The sequence below is a fragment of the Coregonus lavaretus genome (assembly GCF_964263955.1).
Source record: "Coregonus lavaretus genome assembly, chromosome: 28".
In the NCBI taxonomy this organism is placed as follows: Eukaryota; Metazoa; Chordata; class Actinopteri; order Salmoniformes; family Salmonidae; genus Coregonus; species Coregonus lavaretus.
Genome location: NC_140015.1, coordinates 36161096 through 36177292, shown reverse-complemented (window position 1 = coordinate 36177292; position 16197 = coordinate 36161096). Strand labels below are relative to the sequence as shown.

Sequence of the window (16197 nt, the reverse complement as noted above, 5' to 3'; positions counted from 1 at the left end):
GTTCTTGGGAACAGGAATGATGGTAGTCATTTTAAGACGTGGGGATTACAGACTGGGAGAAGGAGAGGTTGAACATTACTGTGAATATGCCTGCCAGCTGATCTGTGCATGCTCTGAGAACGCACCCTGGAATACCGTCCGGCCCCTTCTGAGGAGTCTGTGGAAGGAGAGAGAGAGAGAAAGTAGGCAGGCTGTGGCTGTGTCTTCCTAACTGCTACACTTGAGTGAGGTCCAGTTTGCGCTCTTGTGCCTGTCAGTTGATTAGGGAATGCCTTCAGGTGTGCTGATTAGTAATCCTGCACAGGTGTGTTGGGTGAGCAGAGCTGTGGCGCTGTCTTTGGCTGGCCTGGTGCTGAAGGTAGTGCAGCCTTCCACAGTGCTGAACTGAGTGTCGCTGTCCATGGTGCTGCACTGGGAGTCCTTCAGCCACACCTATGCCCATGCCACTCACGGTGCCGCAGGACCCTCAGGCACGGTTCTGTGTTATTATTGTCGAAGCTTGCATGAAATGCATTGAGTTTGTCTGGAAGAGAGGCATTATTGGGTAGAACACGGCTGGGTCTTCCTTTGTGATTTGTAATGGACTGTAGCCGTGCCACATGCGGTGGGCATCGGAGCCTGTGTAATATGATTCCACCTTATTCCTATATTGTCTTTTTGCTCGCTTAATGACTCTGCAGAGGTCGTAGTGGGACTTCTTGTACTTGTTCCTGTCCTCAGCCATAGCCTCAGGGTTGTCTGCGATAGCCCTGTGTGCAGTAGCCCTGTCCTTTAGCTTAGCGCCAACCTCAGAGTTAATCCAGGGCTTTTGATTGGGGAAGCAGCAAACATTCACTATGGGGACAACGTCGCAGATGCATTTCCTTATGAAGCCGGTGATGGAGGAGCTCGTAAATGTTATCGGCGGAATATCTGAACATATTACAATCAGCGCAAACAAAGCAGTCCTGTAGAATAATCTCTGATTCTGATGACCATTTCTCAACGGAGCGAGTCACAGTTACTTCCTGTTGGAGCTTCTGCTTGTAAACAGGAAGCAGGAGTATGGAGCAATGATCTGATTTGCTGAATGGCGGACGAGGGAGGGCCTTGTATGCTTGCTTGTGGGTAGAGTAACAGTCTAGGACTTTATAGCCCCTAGTGGCGAAGGAGACGTGTTGATGGAAGTTGGGCATAACGTGTCTTAATGACGCAGAATTAAAATCGCTGGCGACAAGAAAGGCAGCCTCTGGATGGATATTGTCCTGATTGCTTATAGCCTCGTACAGTTCGTTAAGTGCCAGCTTGTTATATTTCCTGTCCTGAGGTGGAATGTTTACAACAGTCATGATAACAGCTGAAAACTCCCTCAGGAGGTAGAAGGGTCGGCATTTGACCATCAGGTATTCCAAGACAGGTGAACAATGGGTCGAGACTACCACTGTGCTCGAGTCAGCACACCATTTGTTGTTGATGAAGAGGCAAACCCCTCCCCCTCTCGATTTACCTGACTCTACTGTCTTATACACTCGTTGAATGGAAAATCCATCAGTTGGATAGCCATGGGGGCTATCTTGTCCGAAAGCCATGTTTCAGAAAAGCATCAAATATTTCAGTTCCGAGAGTCCCGTTGGTACCAAATCCGCGATCAGAGGTCATACATGTTATTATCAAGTGACTGATTGGCCAATAGAATGGAGGGAAGAGGTGGCCGGTTTTACCTTCACCTTGATCTCGCCAGGAATCCCCCTCTCTGCCTCTGTAATGCCAGCGTTTCTTTTTGCATACCTCGAAAATTGGGATGGAATTACAGAAAGAGCCCAGGGCAGATGAGTCGAAGTTGAAGGTGGAATTGGGGTAAGTAACTGCAAATCTGATATTCAAAAGTTATTGTCGGTTATAAGAAATTATAGCGGATACATTTCGTGAAAATAATGTAAGATAAACGGCAAAGAAATCACAAAATAGCAAAGTTGGGTCGGAGTTCATAAAACAGCGGCAATCCAGTACGGCGCCATCTTGTTTTCAGAAACCACCGATAAGGCTATGTGAAATTGTGAATGATCTATGTGCAATTATTAACAGTGACCATTGAGTTGATTCCCCACGTCTTTCACCTCTCCAGTCATGTTTTATCAGTGATTACTTCAAGGAAGGGAGGAAGGAAGATGCACTTTTAAGGAATATAAATGGGGCATGTGGTTAGACAGCACTGCCACCTATGGACAAAATGAGGAATAGCATAAAGAAAGTACAACTAAGCTCTGGATCAGAAAATTATTCTTATGGTCCTTTCAAATGCAATATGATTGTAATGAAATAAAGGAATTGAAAGGCTTTACTGGTTCCTTTATGAAACATTTATAATATAGTATTATACAGCATAATACAAGAAAGAAATACTACTTTAAACTTCAAGCACAGTATTTACAGTCAACACTGATGATTGCAGATTGATATGCAGACAAAATATAACAATGTACATGTAAGATATAGCCATTTACTTTTACGCAGCAACACAAAGTTGGTTTGGATATTTGTTTCTTTCAGTCTGAAATAGACAATAGTGTCCTTTCAAGTTCCTGACGAGATACAGTACATTGTCACATTGTCACTTTACAAAGAACATAGCAGTAAGGTCTCATTGGAGGAGTGCAATTTCACATCATGACACGTTCTCACTTTAATGTGTCAATTAAATACAATTAATGTTAAATAGCAATGCCATCCAATAATATTTTAGGCTGCTATCCAGAAGCTTCATTTTGATGTCTCTGCAACACTTTATAATAACTTTCATGAATAAGCAACAGTAAACAATTGATAAGTATACTCTAAAAATTAGGGGTTCAACAAGGGTTCTTCTAAGATCCTCAAAGTTCTTCGAAGAACCTTAGGGTTCTTGGCACTGAAAATGGCCCCCGAAAGGTTCTTCCAAGAACCCTGTAGGAGGTGGGGTTCATTGAGGAACCTCCTTAGTTGGTGGGGGTTCTTGCAGGAACCTAACTGCCCAACTGAAACATTTGGATTTTAATTTGAAAGGACAGCAGGTGCAGGCACTTCACTGAAACATTTAAAGATCTCAATTTAAGGTAAGGTTTGTCCCTTGTGTGATCTAAATTGATGTTGTTTTATGATGATACCATCTATCTTTTCATATGTGTGCAAATCATTCTAAAACAGAAAATGGACACAATTGAATGGATATCAATCAGCAAAGAGGTAAGAATATGTAGGCTATAAGAATATGTTGAAGGCTAGCTGTATTGGGTGCAGATGACTGAACTGCTCACTTTTGTGTCTGTGTCTGCAGGTATACAGACAAGGAGGCATCTTGTGACACTTGATAGAAATAAACCTTTGATGACCAATATGACCAGTGATGTTTGACTTACTTGTCGATACAGATCTTCTCAACCTGCGGGACCAGCACCTGCAGCAGGCGCATTATGGTCTGTAGGGGGAGCTTACACTTCCAGGAGAGGACCTGAGGGAGAAGGAAGGGACACAATACACTCAGAACAAAAGGTGCTAAGTAGAACCATACAGGGTTCTTCGGTTTGTCCCCATAGGGGAACCCCTTTTGGTGCTGGGTAAAACCCTTTGCAGACGGTTCTATCTAGAATGGATCTGTGGGTTAGAGCGTGGCCATGGCAACATCAGGGTTGTGGGTTAGAGTGTGGCCATGGCAACAACAGGGTTATCAGTTAGAGCGTGGCCATGGCAACACCAGGGTTGTGTGTTAGAGTGTGGTCATGACAACACCAGGGTTGTGGGTTTGAGTCCCGCATGGGCCACTTACTGAATTCATGTGTCACTGTCCATGTTGACAGTTATTTAAGTGGCCTTGAATAAAAACGTCTTCTAAATGACTATATTATCATATTACTATTAAACCTACTCACCCAGTCTGGTGTAGGGGACCAGTGAGATTGAGACCTACTCACCCAGTCTGGTGTAGGGGACCAGTGAGATTGAGACCTACTCACCCAATCTGGTGTAGGGGCCCAGTGAGATTGAGACCTACTCACCCAGTCTGGTGTAGGGGACCAGTGAGATTGAGACCTACTCACCCAGTCTGGTGTAGGGGACCAGTGAGATTGAGACCTACTCACCCAATCTGGTGTAGGGGCCCAGTGAGATTGAGACCTACTCACCCAGTCTGGTGTAGGGGACCAGTGAGATTGAGACCTACTCACCCAGTCTGGTGTAGGGGACCAGTGAGATTGAGACCTACTCACCCAGTCTGGTGTAGGGGACCAGTGAGATCGAGACCTACTCACCCAGTCTGGTGTAGGGGACCAGTGAGATTGAGACCTACTCACCCAGTCTGGTGTAGGGGACCAGTGAGATTGAGACCTACTCACCCAGTCTGGTGTAGGGGACCAGTGAGATTGAGAGGTACAGGAGATGGTGGATGATGTGCTTGACATGCGCCTTCTCTCCATCTCTGCCTCAGTGTAGAAAACATCCTGAGAACATAGAACACTGATGACTCATATACACACGCACGTCCACACAAGATCGCACATGCGCATGTGTTCACACACGCACACACACACAACACAAACACACAGCCTTACCTCATTGTCCCTTCCAGAAATGGACTCTGTGTCGCTGACCCCTACGATGGCGCTGTGGTCAGCCTGGGGTGTGTGGTCAGCCTGGGGTGTGTGGTCAGCCTGGGGTGTGTGGTCAGTCTGGGGTGTGTGGTGTGACGCGTGTGAATGTTCCATCTTTGGCACAGTGATCATGGTGCCATCCTGAGACTTTTCAGTCAGTTTGTCAACGGCTGCAGACAGAGCGATGCATTTAGAGAGTTGGGACATTGAGGTTTCTTTACATGACACTACAACATTCTATGGCAGCCATGTTAGATGGGGTTGTGTACATGGTCTAAAGACCTGACTTATTTCTCTATAACCTCTATAGGATAGTCTGAGGTTAGAATCCTAGTAGTGTTCAGATAGTAGTTATAGATAGATAGGTGGTTATATACAGTATATAGATAGGTGCTTATAGATAGATAGGTGGTTATATACAGTATATGGATAAGTGGTTATAGATATAGATACAGTTGAAGTCGGAAGTTTACATACACTTAGGTTGGAGTCATTAAAACTTGTTTTTCAACCACTCCACAAATTTCTTGTTAACAAACTATAGTTTTGGCAAGTCCGGCTCCGTGGCTTGATGACTCATTGCGAGCTCACAGAACAGGGCTCCGGGCAGCCGAGCGGAAATGGAAGAAAACTAGACTCCCTGCGGACCTGGCATCTTTTCACTCCCTCCTCTCTACATTCTCTTCATCTGTTTCTGCTGCTAAGGCCACTTTCTACCACTCTAAATTCCAAGCATCCGCCTCTAACCCTAGGAAGCTCTTTGCCACATTCTCCTCCCTGCTGAATCCCCCCCCCCCCCCCTCCCTCTCTGTGGATGACTTCGTCAACCATTTTGAAAAGAAGGTTGACGACATCCGATCCTCGTTTGTTAAGTCAAATGACACTGCTGGTCCTGCTCACACTGCCCTACCCTATGCTTTGACTTCTTTCTCCCCTCTCTCTCCAGATAAAATCTTGCGACTTGTGACGGCAGGCCGCCCAACAACCTGCCCGCTTGACCCTATCCCCTCCTCTCTTCTCCAGACCATCTCCGGTGACCTTCTCCCTCACCTCGCTGATCAACTCATCCTTGACCGCTGGCTATGTCCCTTCCGTCTTCAAGAGAGCGAGAGTTGCACCCCTTCTCAAAAAACCAACACTCGATCCCTCTGATGTCAACAACTACAGACCAGTATCCCTTCTTTCTTTTCTCTCCAAAACTATTGAGCGTGCCGTCTTTAGCCAACTCTCTTGCTGTCTCTCTCAGAATGACCTTCTTGATCCAAACCAGTCAGGTTTCAAGACTGGTCATTCAACTGAGACTGCTCTTCTCTGTGTCACGGAGGCTCTCCGCACTGCTAAAGCTAACTCTCTCTCCTCTGCTCTTGTCCTTCTAGACCTGTCTGCTGCCTTTGATACTGTGAACCATCAGATCCTCCTCTCCACCCTCTCCGAGCTGGGCATCTCCGGCGCGGCTCACTCTTGGATTGCGTCCTACCTGACCGGTCACTCCTACCAAGTGGCGTGGCGAGAAGCTGTCTCCGCACCACGTGCTCTCACCACTGGTGTCCCCCAGGGCTCAGTTCTAGGCCCTCTCCTATTCTCGCTATACACCAAGTCACTTGGCACTGTCATATCCTCACATGGCCTCTCCTATCATTGCTACGCTGACGACACACAACTAATCTTCTCCTTTCCCCCTTCTGATAACCAGGTGGCGAATCACATCTCTGCATGTCTGGCAGACATATCAGTATGGATGACGGATCCCCACCTCAAGCTGAACCTCGGCAAGACGGAGCTGCTCTTCCTCCCGGGGAAGGACTGCCCGTTCCATGATCTCGCCATCACGGTTGACAACTCCGTTGTGTCCTCCTCCCAGAGTGTGAAGAGCCTTGGCGTGACCCTGGACAACACCCTGTCGTTCTCCGCTAACATCAAGGCGGTGACCCGATCCTGTAGGTTCATGCTCTACAATATTCGGAGAGTACGACCCTGCCTTACACAGGAAGCGGCACAGGTCATAATCCAGGCACTTGTCATCTCCCGTCTGGATTACTGCAACTCGTTGTTGGCTGGGCTCCCTGCCTGTGCCATTAAACCCCTACAACTCATCCAGAATGCCGCAGCCCGTCTGGTGTTCAACCTTCCCAAGTTCTCTCACGTCACCTCGCTCCTCCGCACACTCCACTGGCTTCCAGTTGAAGCTCGCATCTGCTACAAGACCATGGTGCTTGCCTACGGAGCTGTGAGGGGAACGGCACCTCCGTACCTTCAGGCTCTGATCAGTCCCTACACCCAAACGAGGGCACTGCGTTCATCCACCTCTGGCCTGCTGGCTCCCCTACCTCTGCGGAAGCATAGTTCCCGCTCAGCCCAGTCAAAACTGTTCGATGCTCTGGCACCCCAATGGTGGAACAAGCTCCCTCACGACGCCAGGACAGTGGAGTCACTCACCACCTTCCGGAGACATTTGAAACCCCACCTCTTTAAGGAATACCTGGGATAGGATAAAGTAATCCTTCTACCCCCACCCCCCCCCCTTTACTCCAACCCCCCCCCCCCCCAAAAAAAAAAAAAATTTAAATAAAAAAAAAACATTGTAAAGTGGTTATCCCACTGGCTATAAGGTGAATGAACCTATTTGTAAGTCGCTCTGGATAAGAGCGTCCGCTAAATGACGTAAATGTAATTGGAGGTGTACCTGTGGATGTATTTTTCATGCCTACCTTCAAACTCAGTGCCTCTTTGCTTGACATCATGGGAAAATCAAAAGAAATCAGCCAAGACCTCAGAAAACAAATTGTAGACCTTCACAAGTCTGGTTCATCCTTAGGAGCAATTTCCAAATGCCTGAAGGTACCACGTTCATCTGTACAAACAATAGTACACAAGTATAAACACCATCGGACCACGCAGCCGTCATACCGCTCAGGAAGGAGACGCGTTCTGTCTCCTAGAGATGAATGTAATTTGGTGCGAAAAGTGCAAATCAATCCCAGAACAACATCAAAGGACCTTGTGAAGATGCTGGAGGAAACAGGTACAAAAGTATCTATATCCACAGTAAAATGAGTCCTATATCGTTTAACCTGAAAGGTCGCTCAGCAAGGAAGAAGCCACTGCTCCAAAACCGCCATAAAAAAGCCAGAATACGGTTTGCAACTGCACATGGGCTCAAAGATCATACTTTTTGGAGAAATGTCCTCTGGTCTGATGAAACAAAAATAGAACTGTTTGGCCATAATGACCATCGTTATGTTTGGAGGAAAAAGGGAGAACTTGCCAGCCGAAGAACACCATCCCAACCGTGAAGCACTGGGGTGGCAGCATCATGCTGTGGGGGTGCTTTGCTGCAGGAGGGACTGGTGCACTTCACAAAATAGATGGTTATAGATATAGATAGGTGGTTATAGAAATTGATTGGTGTTTCTAGATATAGATAGGTGGTTCTAGATATAGATAGGTGGTTCTAGATATAGATAGGTGGTTCTAGATATAGATAGGTGGTTCTATATATAGATAGGTGGTTCTAGATATAGATAGGTGGTTATAGATATAGATAGGTGGTGTACCTGTTAGAGGAAAAAATAGATGTAACTTTGCACAAAATATTGCAAAATGAAACACAAAATCAATAAAAAGTTAAATTTTTCCACAATAAATATGCTAATATTTCCCTCAATACCCAAACAATAAGTACACCCAATTAATCACATGTTCATCTTAAAAGTACAGAGAACTAAATCAAATAAAGTCCTGTCAACAGATTGTAAAAAAATAAGTGAAGTGTAAAAAGATACAAATACTATTTAAATTCGACTTTTATCAGCATTTAAAAAGTAGCTTTAAAGTACTGCAAAGTGGATATGATACTTCAGAAATGTCACATTTTGTTGTGTTACAGCCTGAATTCAAAATGGATTAAAAATAATAATAATCTCACCCATCTAAACACAATACCCAATAATGACAAAGTAAAAACATGTTTTTAGAAATGTTAGCAAATGTATTGAAAATGAAATAATGTACCTGAGTATTCACACCCCTGAGGCAATACATGTTAGAATCACCTTTGGCAGTGATTACAGCTGTGAGTCTTTCTGGGTTAGTCTCTAAGAGGTTTGCACACCTGGATTGTACAATATTTGCCCATTATTTTTTAAATAATTCTTCAAGCTCTGTCTTGCCATAGATTTTCAAGCAGATTTAGGTGAAAACTGTAACTCTGCCACTCAGGAGTGTAGATTTGGCCTTGTGTTTTAGGTTATAATCCTGCTGGAAGGTGAATTCATCTCCCAGTGTCTGGTGGAAAGCAGACTGAAGCAGGTTTTCCTCTAGGATTTCGCCTGTGCTTAGCTCAATTCCTCTTATTTTTTATCCTGAAAAACTCTCCAGTCCTTAACGATTACAAGCATACCCATAACATGATGCAGCCACCACAATGCTTGAAAATATGGAGAATGGTACTCAGCAATGTGTTGTACTGGATTTGTCCCAAACATAACACTTTGTATTCAGAACAAATAGTTAATTGCTTTGCCAAATGTTTTGCAGTATTACTTTATTAATTAAACAAGTTGTATGTTTTAATGTCACATGCACAAGTACAGTGAAATGCTTTTCTTGCAAGCTCTCAACCCAACAACGCAGTAATCAATAACAATGTAGTACTAAAAATAGCATAAGGTAGAACAAAATAAGAAATAAGAAGAATATGAGAAAGTAAGTAGGCATACTATATGTGCAGGGATACTGGATTGATAGAGGTAGATATGTATTTGGGTAAGGTGACTAGGCATCATGATATATGATAAACAGAGTAGCAGCAGCGAATATGATGTTGTATGTGAGTTGGTGTGCGTGTGTTTAGAGTCAGTATAAATGCATGTGTGTGAGCAAATGATGGAGTAGTGAGTGTTTGGGTGTGTGTTGGAGTGTCAGTGTGTGTGAGTGTGTATGCCCCTGTGTGCATGGAGAAATACAAGGTCAACTCAGATAGTCAACTCAAATAGTCTTTGTAGCCATTTTGTTAGCTATATAGCAGTCTTATTTATTGGGATTAGAAGCAGAGAGAACAGAGATGTCCTGTGTAGCTCAGTTGGAAGAGCATGGTGCTTGCAATGCCAGTGTTGTGGGTTTGATTCCCACGGGGGACCAGTACCAAAAATGTATGCACTCACTACTGTAAGTTGCTCTGGATAAGAGTGTCTGCTAAATTACTAAAAATGTAAAAGAATAGTCTATGGCTCAGGTGGTTGGAGTAGTTAACGACTTGCCGGGCCTTCCTTTCACACCGCCTGATATGGAGGGGTCCTGGATGGCAGGGAGCTGGGCCCCAGTGATGTACTGGTCTGTCCACACCATGCGATCGAGGGTGGTGCTATTGCCATACCAAGCAGTAATGCAGCCAGTCAAGATGCTCTCAATGGTGCAACTGTAAAGGATTTGAGGGCCCATGCCAAACCTTCTATACTTCCTGAGGGGGAAGAGGCGCTCTGCCTGCCTTCTTGTGCACGTGTGTGTGGACCATTTTAAGTCCTTAGTGATTTGGACCCCGAGGAACTTGAAGTTCTCGACCCGGTCCACTGCAGCCCCATCGATGGTATTCCTCTTATCTAGGTGGATGAGGGCAGTGTGGAGTGCAATTGAGATTGCGTCATCTATGGATCTGTTGGGGCTGTATGAAAATTGGAGTGGGTCTAGGAAGATGGAGATGTGTGCCATAACCAGCCTCTCAAAGCACTTCATGATTACAGATGTGAGTGCTAGGGCGGTAGTCATTGTGGCATGAAGCCTTAGAGTTCTTGGGGACAGGAATGATGGTGGTCATCTTAAAACATGTGGGGATTAAAGACTGGGACAAGGAGAGGTTGAAGATTATCGTGAAACAGGATGCATGTTTTGGAATATTTTTTATTCTGTACAGGTTTCCTTCTTTTCACTCTGTCAATAAGGTTAGTATTGTGGAGTAACTAAAATGTTGTTGATCCATCCTCAGTTTTCTCCTATTGCAGACATTAAAACTCTTTCACTGTTTTAAAGTCACCATTGGCCTCATGGTGAAATCCCTGAGCGGTTTCCTTCATATCCGGCAACTGAGTTAGGATGGAAGTCTGTAACTTTGTAGTGACTGAGTGCATTGATACACCATCCAAAGAGTAAATTATAACTTCACCATGCTCAAAGGGATATTCACCGTCTTTTTTATTTTATTTTTTCCTATCTGCCAATAGCTGCCCTTCATTGCGAGGCATTGGAAAACCTCCCTGCTCGACTGAGGGACCTTACAGATAATTGTATTTCGTGCAACCTGGTCTCAGAGCATTTCGTATTATTCTGTAAATCTGAGACACACTATTTAGTATGGTATGTTAATCCTATCTCAACAATAGTCTTAATCAGCTGTGAATTTACTACATTCTCATTCTGGACAGTTGTCGAGTTCTGAAACCTCAAGAAACCAATCGCTAGCAAATTAACTCAATGCCACAAATAATTAATTCAAGGTTTTATTTACTACACTAAATCCGTTGGAAAATCACATAGTTAATGGAATACAATACAGTCATTGAGGTGAGAAGTTCCACAGGTCAATATGAATAAGCTTCGTACTCAACTCAGGCAAACACAACAAAATACATTCACAAAACCTTTGAGGATGATATGGTCTTATTAATTGGAAAGGAAATATGAGAGGCTACACCAACACAGGTTTTCACAACTATGAAATTATAGAGAGTTTCACCGACTATGAAAATATCATGGGCTAGGCTATCAGTTAACACCCACTGTAGACAGTGCCGGGACAGTGTCGACCATGGGCTAGTAAATTAGACCTGCCATCTTACAACTCTTAATGACTTCCACCACATTTACACACACACAACACCACTTTCAGAGGTAATGAAGAATGTAGAAGGATAATTTACTTGTGTGTCGATGGCGCCTCAGTGGGATTCCGCTAGTATGGGACGAAGACAATAAACGTTGTCGAAGTCTTTTGCGAAAGTAGAGCTGATGAAGCCAGCAGGCCGAAGATAGCGCACAGCCGATGGAGCGATACTCGTCTCTCTCTCTCTCTCTCTCTTATTTCCAAGGAGATGGGATCATTCATTCAACGGGCGTGGCCGTGCCTCGAAAAAGCTTGATCTGATATCTCTTAACAAGTCATGTAATTTATAGGGATAATCAAGGTGGTCAGCTGATTTGCCGAAGACGTCTGTCTTCTATTTCCTGGCAACCTCAGGGCCATGCAGAGTCGTAAAGAAAGGGGGTGAACAGATGAGCTATTGTCCCTGGTGGCCTTTATGGCCCAGTCATACAATGAGGCCAACATTCCAACTCTAGGACAGGAAGGGTGATGCTGGTTCCTGTGTTAATGTGTAATTGTAAATTACCCCCCATTGCGCATGGCTTCCCTCGTGGCCTATCGTTACAACAGGAGCATAATGGGCTGACACTGCTGATGATGATAAACAGTGTCATATCACTGATGGAGTTGACATTGCTGATTAAATTAGGTTAGAAGCTGGGTTAAGGGTAGGAGGGACATCCTTTTACAGGCAGCCTTTGAGTGGATGGTTAGGTGTTCACAAAGCTCTGATCAGAACAGCCAGACTCTCTGAACTCATTAGATATTTTACCTTTGGATAGGATATTACATTTTGAAGAAAGCGAGCTTGGTTTGTAACAAACCACAAACAAACTGTGGACTAGACCTTTACAGAATGAGAAACACCCTCTCGACCAGCGGGGGCACGGTGAGGGAGAGGGGCCGTAACCGCAGCTGGCTACTCTCTAGCATCATCACGGTCAATGTCCTGATCCTAGGTTGTGCTCTGGTCAGTGGCAGTGTCTTCAACAACGTCAAGATCAACGCCATCAACCTGCAGATCTTCCTCATCCTCCTCGTCATCCTCACCACTGCCTGGATGCTGTACTACATCATCTACACGTCCCGGGAAGATCACGCCGTGCTCTACAAGGATAGCCATGCCGGGCCTGTGTGGCTCAGGGGTAAGAGAAGACACATGCCCTTCTGATCTTCTGGGTCTACGGCTGCTAAATTCCAGAAACCTTTCCAAAGTTCCCAATTGTTTTGTTTTTTAATCCCTAGAAATCACTGGACATTAATAATCTCTCTCTCTGTTCAAATCACTGGACATTAATAATCTCTCTTTCTGTTAAAATCACTGGACATGGTACCCACGAGTTCATCTGACTCTGGGGAAGTAAGTGTCCTGGACCTGCTGCTTTCAGCTCTCCTCTCTCTCTCTCTCTCTCTCTCTCTCTCTCTCTCTCTCTCTCTCTCTCTCTCTCTCTCTCTCTCTCTCTCTCTCTCTCTCTCTCTCTCTCTATCTATCTCACGCTCTCTCTCTCTCTCTCTCTCTCTCTCTCTCTCTCTCTCACGCTCTCTCGCTCTCTCTCTCTGTCTCTCTCTCTCTCTCTCTCTACCGCACCTGCTATGAAAAGCCAACATTTACTCCTGAGGTACTGACCTGTTGCACCCTCTACAACCACTGTGATTATTATTTGACCCTTCTGGTCATCTATGAACATTTGAACATCTTGAAGCACAATCTGGCCTTAATGGACATGTACTCTTATAATCTCCACCCGGCACAGCCAGAAGAGGACTGCCCACCCCTCAGTGCCTGGTTCCTCTCTAGATTTCTTCCTAGGTTCATGCCTTTCTAGGGAGTTTTTCCTAGCCACCGTGCTACATCTGCATTGCTTGCTGTTTTGGGTTTTAAGATGGGTTTCTGTATAAGCACTTTGTGACATCTTCTGATCTAAAAAGGGCTTTATAAATACATGTGATTGATTGATTGAAGTAGATAAAGGAAAGGGCCTCATTGCCAACATCCCGGAGTATCCCTTTAATAATCTCTCTTTCTGTTAAAATCACTGAACATGAATAATCTCTCTTTTGATTGGGGAAGAGTTCTATTCTAATAGGATGTCATTCACCTAGACACAGTTTTACATTCACCCATTGTCTTGAAGGAGTGTGATTATTGAATAAGTGTGAGTGATTGAATGAGTGTGATTATTTCTAATTTGATTTCATTGTACTATTTTCTCTAGGTGGTCTGGTGCTGTTTGGCATATGCAGTCTGATTATGAATGTGTTTAAGATTGCTAACTACGTAGGCTACCTGCACTGTGACTCCGCTGTGAAGATAGTGTTCCCTGTCGTGCAATCTGTATTCATACTTGTCCAGGTAAGAACACAAGTTCTGCCATCTCAAATGGAGCTACCATTAGGGGATATGATATTAGGGAAACCCCTGAGGGATTTGGCTGGTGGGAAAAATGCAAGTCTAATTAAACGTTGTATCTTTTTCAGACATACTTCCTCTGGCTCCACGCTAAAGACTGTGTACAACTACAACGGAACATAACTCGGTGAGCGGAACTAACTGCTACTGTATAACTGAATTTATTATCATTTATTTATGTTGTAAATTGTATATTGATGGTTGGACGTTTTAACATTCCCCTTGGGAAACATAAAGTATAGTATATTATATTATATTCTGTTCTATTCTTAGAGAATTAAACAGGATATAAAAATATAAAGTATTATTTTCTGTTCTGAACTCCTGTGTTCCCTCTTAAAGCTGTGGGCTGATGTTGACTCTGTCTACCAACCTGATGTTGTGGATGGCAGCAGTCACAGATGAGTCCATACACCAGACTGTTGTTCCACCAGAGGACAGCAACAGCACACGTTCCTATGACATCAGAGGTAGAGAATATTGTGTTGTTGAATCTTCTCTCTACTAAATCTAAGTAAAATACTAAAGGGTTGGGGTCAATTCAATTTCAATTCAGAATGTAAACTGAAATGGGAATTCCTTGTGTAAATAATAAAATAAAATAAATATATTTACTGAATTGAAATATAATTGTCCCCAACCATGAAATACAAAAGAAACAAACCAACATAACAAAACATCACCTCACAGAGTCAAACAATGAAGCAAATCTTTTCTCCCTCTTATTTCAGCCCCTGGCGGATACAGCAGCTGTAAGTGCAGTCACTCTGCCTGTGCCATCTTAGAGAAGGCCTACTACTACCTGTACCCCTTCAACATTGAGTACAGCCTGTTTGCCTCGGCCATGGCCTACGTCATGTGGAAGAACGTGGGCCACTTGGTGGACGAGCATAACCACCACTCGCTCCATTTCCGCCTGAAGGATGTGCTGGTGGGGCCTGTGGTCGGGCTGGTCATGCTGGTGGCGGGCCTGGGAACCTTCGTCATCTATGAGGTGGACATGGAGAAGGGGGACCCAGGGAAACGTGACACTGCGCTGATGATACACTACGTGATGAACGCGGTGGCTGTGACGCTCATGTCCGTCTCGACCGTGGCCGGTTGTGCCATCTACCGGCTGGACCAGAGGGACCACGTGTCGGGGAAGAACCCCACTCGGAGCCTGGATGTAGGCTTGCTGATAGGCGCCTCCATTGGACAGTTCACCATCTGTTATTTCACCATCGTGGCTGTGGTGGCGACGGGGGCCAAGGGCCACCTCAACGTTCTCAACCTGGCTGTCTCCCTGCTCACTGTGATCCAGCTCTGCCTGCAGAACATCTTCATCATCGAGGGCCTGCATCGCGAGCCTTTCCACGAAGACGTGCATCAGGCATCCGTATTCACAAACCCATACGTCCTCCAAGCCCAAGCCCAAAGAGACATACACAACCTCCCAGGGATGTTCATGGAGACCAAGTTGTCCCCGGCCCTCACAGTTTGCAGTATGCATGTTGCTCCTTCTGCTCCTTGTGGCTCCCCCCTGCCTCAACGCCATAGGCTGACCTGGAAGAGGAGGGCCCTGAAGGAGATCTGTTCATTTCTGCTGCTCTGCAACATCCTTGTGAGTAGCCTACTGAGTACCCACCACTGTCCTTTTAAAGGGCTTGTTAACCTAGGGTGTTGTCCTTTCATCCAAAACAGTTTTTATTAAGTACCCTAGGTACGTTGAAAATAAGATGAAACTACTGAACTATCCCTTTAAAGTAAAACAGATATATGTTTGCATAACTTGCCCATGAGCCAAAAAGGGTCCCTGGGATTTGTGCAGTACAATACATCATATTAGAGTATGATCGTAACTAGTATGTTTAGGTTGAAAGATTGTACTGAACATCTTTGCTCTGTTTCCAATGACAGCTCTGGATCATGCCGGCGTTTGGCGCCCGCCCTCAGTTTGACAACACGATCGGAGCAGAGTTCTATGAGTTCACCATGTGGGCAGCTGTTGTGAATATCGCACTCCCCTTCGGAATCTTTTACCGTATGCACTCGGTCGCCAGCCTCTTTGAGGTCTTCCTGACCTCATAAGTAGGGAAATTACGGAAACCATTCTGAACATGTTTAAAGATTGTTTTTTGTATAATCTTTTTTATTAATAATTATTATAAACAAATGATACATTCCCACACCAAATACAAACTTATACAAATGAACAACAAGTTACAGATGCACACAAACAACAACTACATCTCATCTGCCCTGCATATCACATGCCCATCCCTAGTGCCTGCATTATTGTTTGCCACATGGCCTTAAATTGTAGCAATGTGTTTTTCTCGGTCGCCCATGCT

General features: G+C 44.7%; 1 protein-coding gene and 1 long non-coding RNA gene across 2 annotated transcripts; one reads left to right on the top strand and one right to left on the bottom strand.

Annotated features, from left to right (window-relative positions):
• Positions 1-3411: 3411 nt before the first annotated feature.
• LOC311103579 lies at positions 3412-4637 on the bottom strand. The gene is made up of 3 exons (XR_014610105.1): positions 4563-4637; positions 4347-4451; positions 3412-3466 (listed from the first exon to the last, which is right to left on the bottom strand). It is a non-coding gene; the product is annotated as an uncharacterized lncRNA (long non-coding RNA).
• A 7673-nt stretch (positions 4638-12310) lies between these two features.
• Positions 12311-15934, top strand: LOC311103245 (proton channel OTOP2-like; the record flags this gene model as incomplete). The annotated part of the gene is made up of 6 exons (XM_084144784.1): positions 12311-12599; positions 13671-13807; positions 13933-13991; positions 14207-14334; positions 14596-15467; positions 15764-15934. The coding sequence occupies 6 exons, from the start codon at positions 12311-12313 to the stop codon at positions 15932-15934; spliced, it is 1656 nt and encodes a 551-aa protein (XP_084000910.1).
• Positions 15935-16197: the final 263 nt, after the last annotated feature.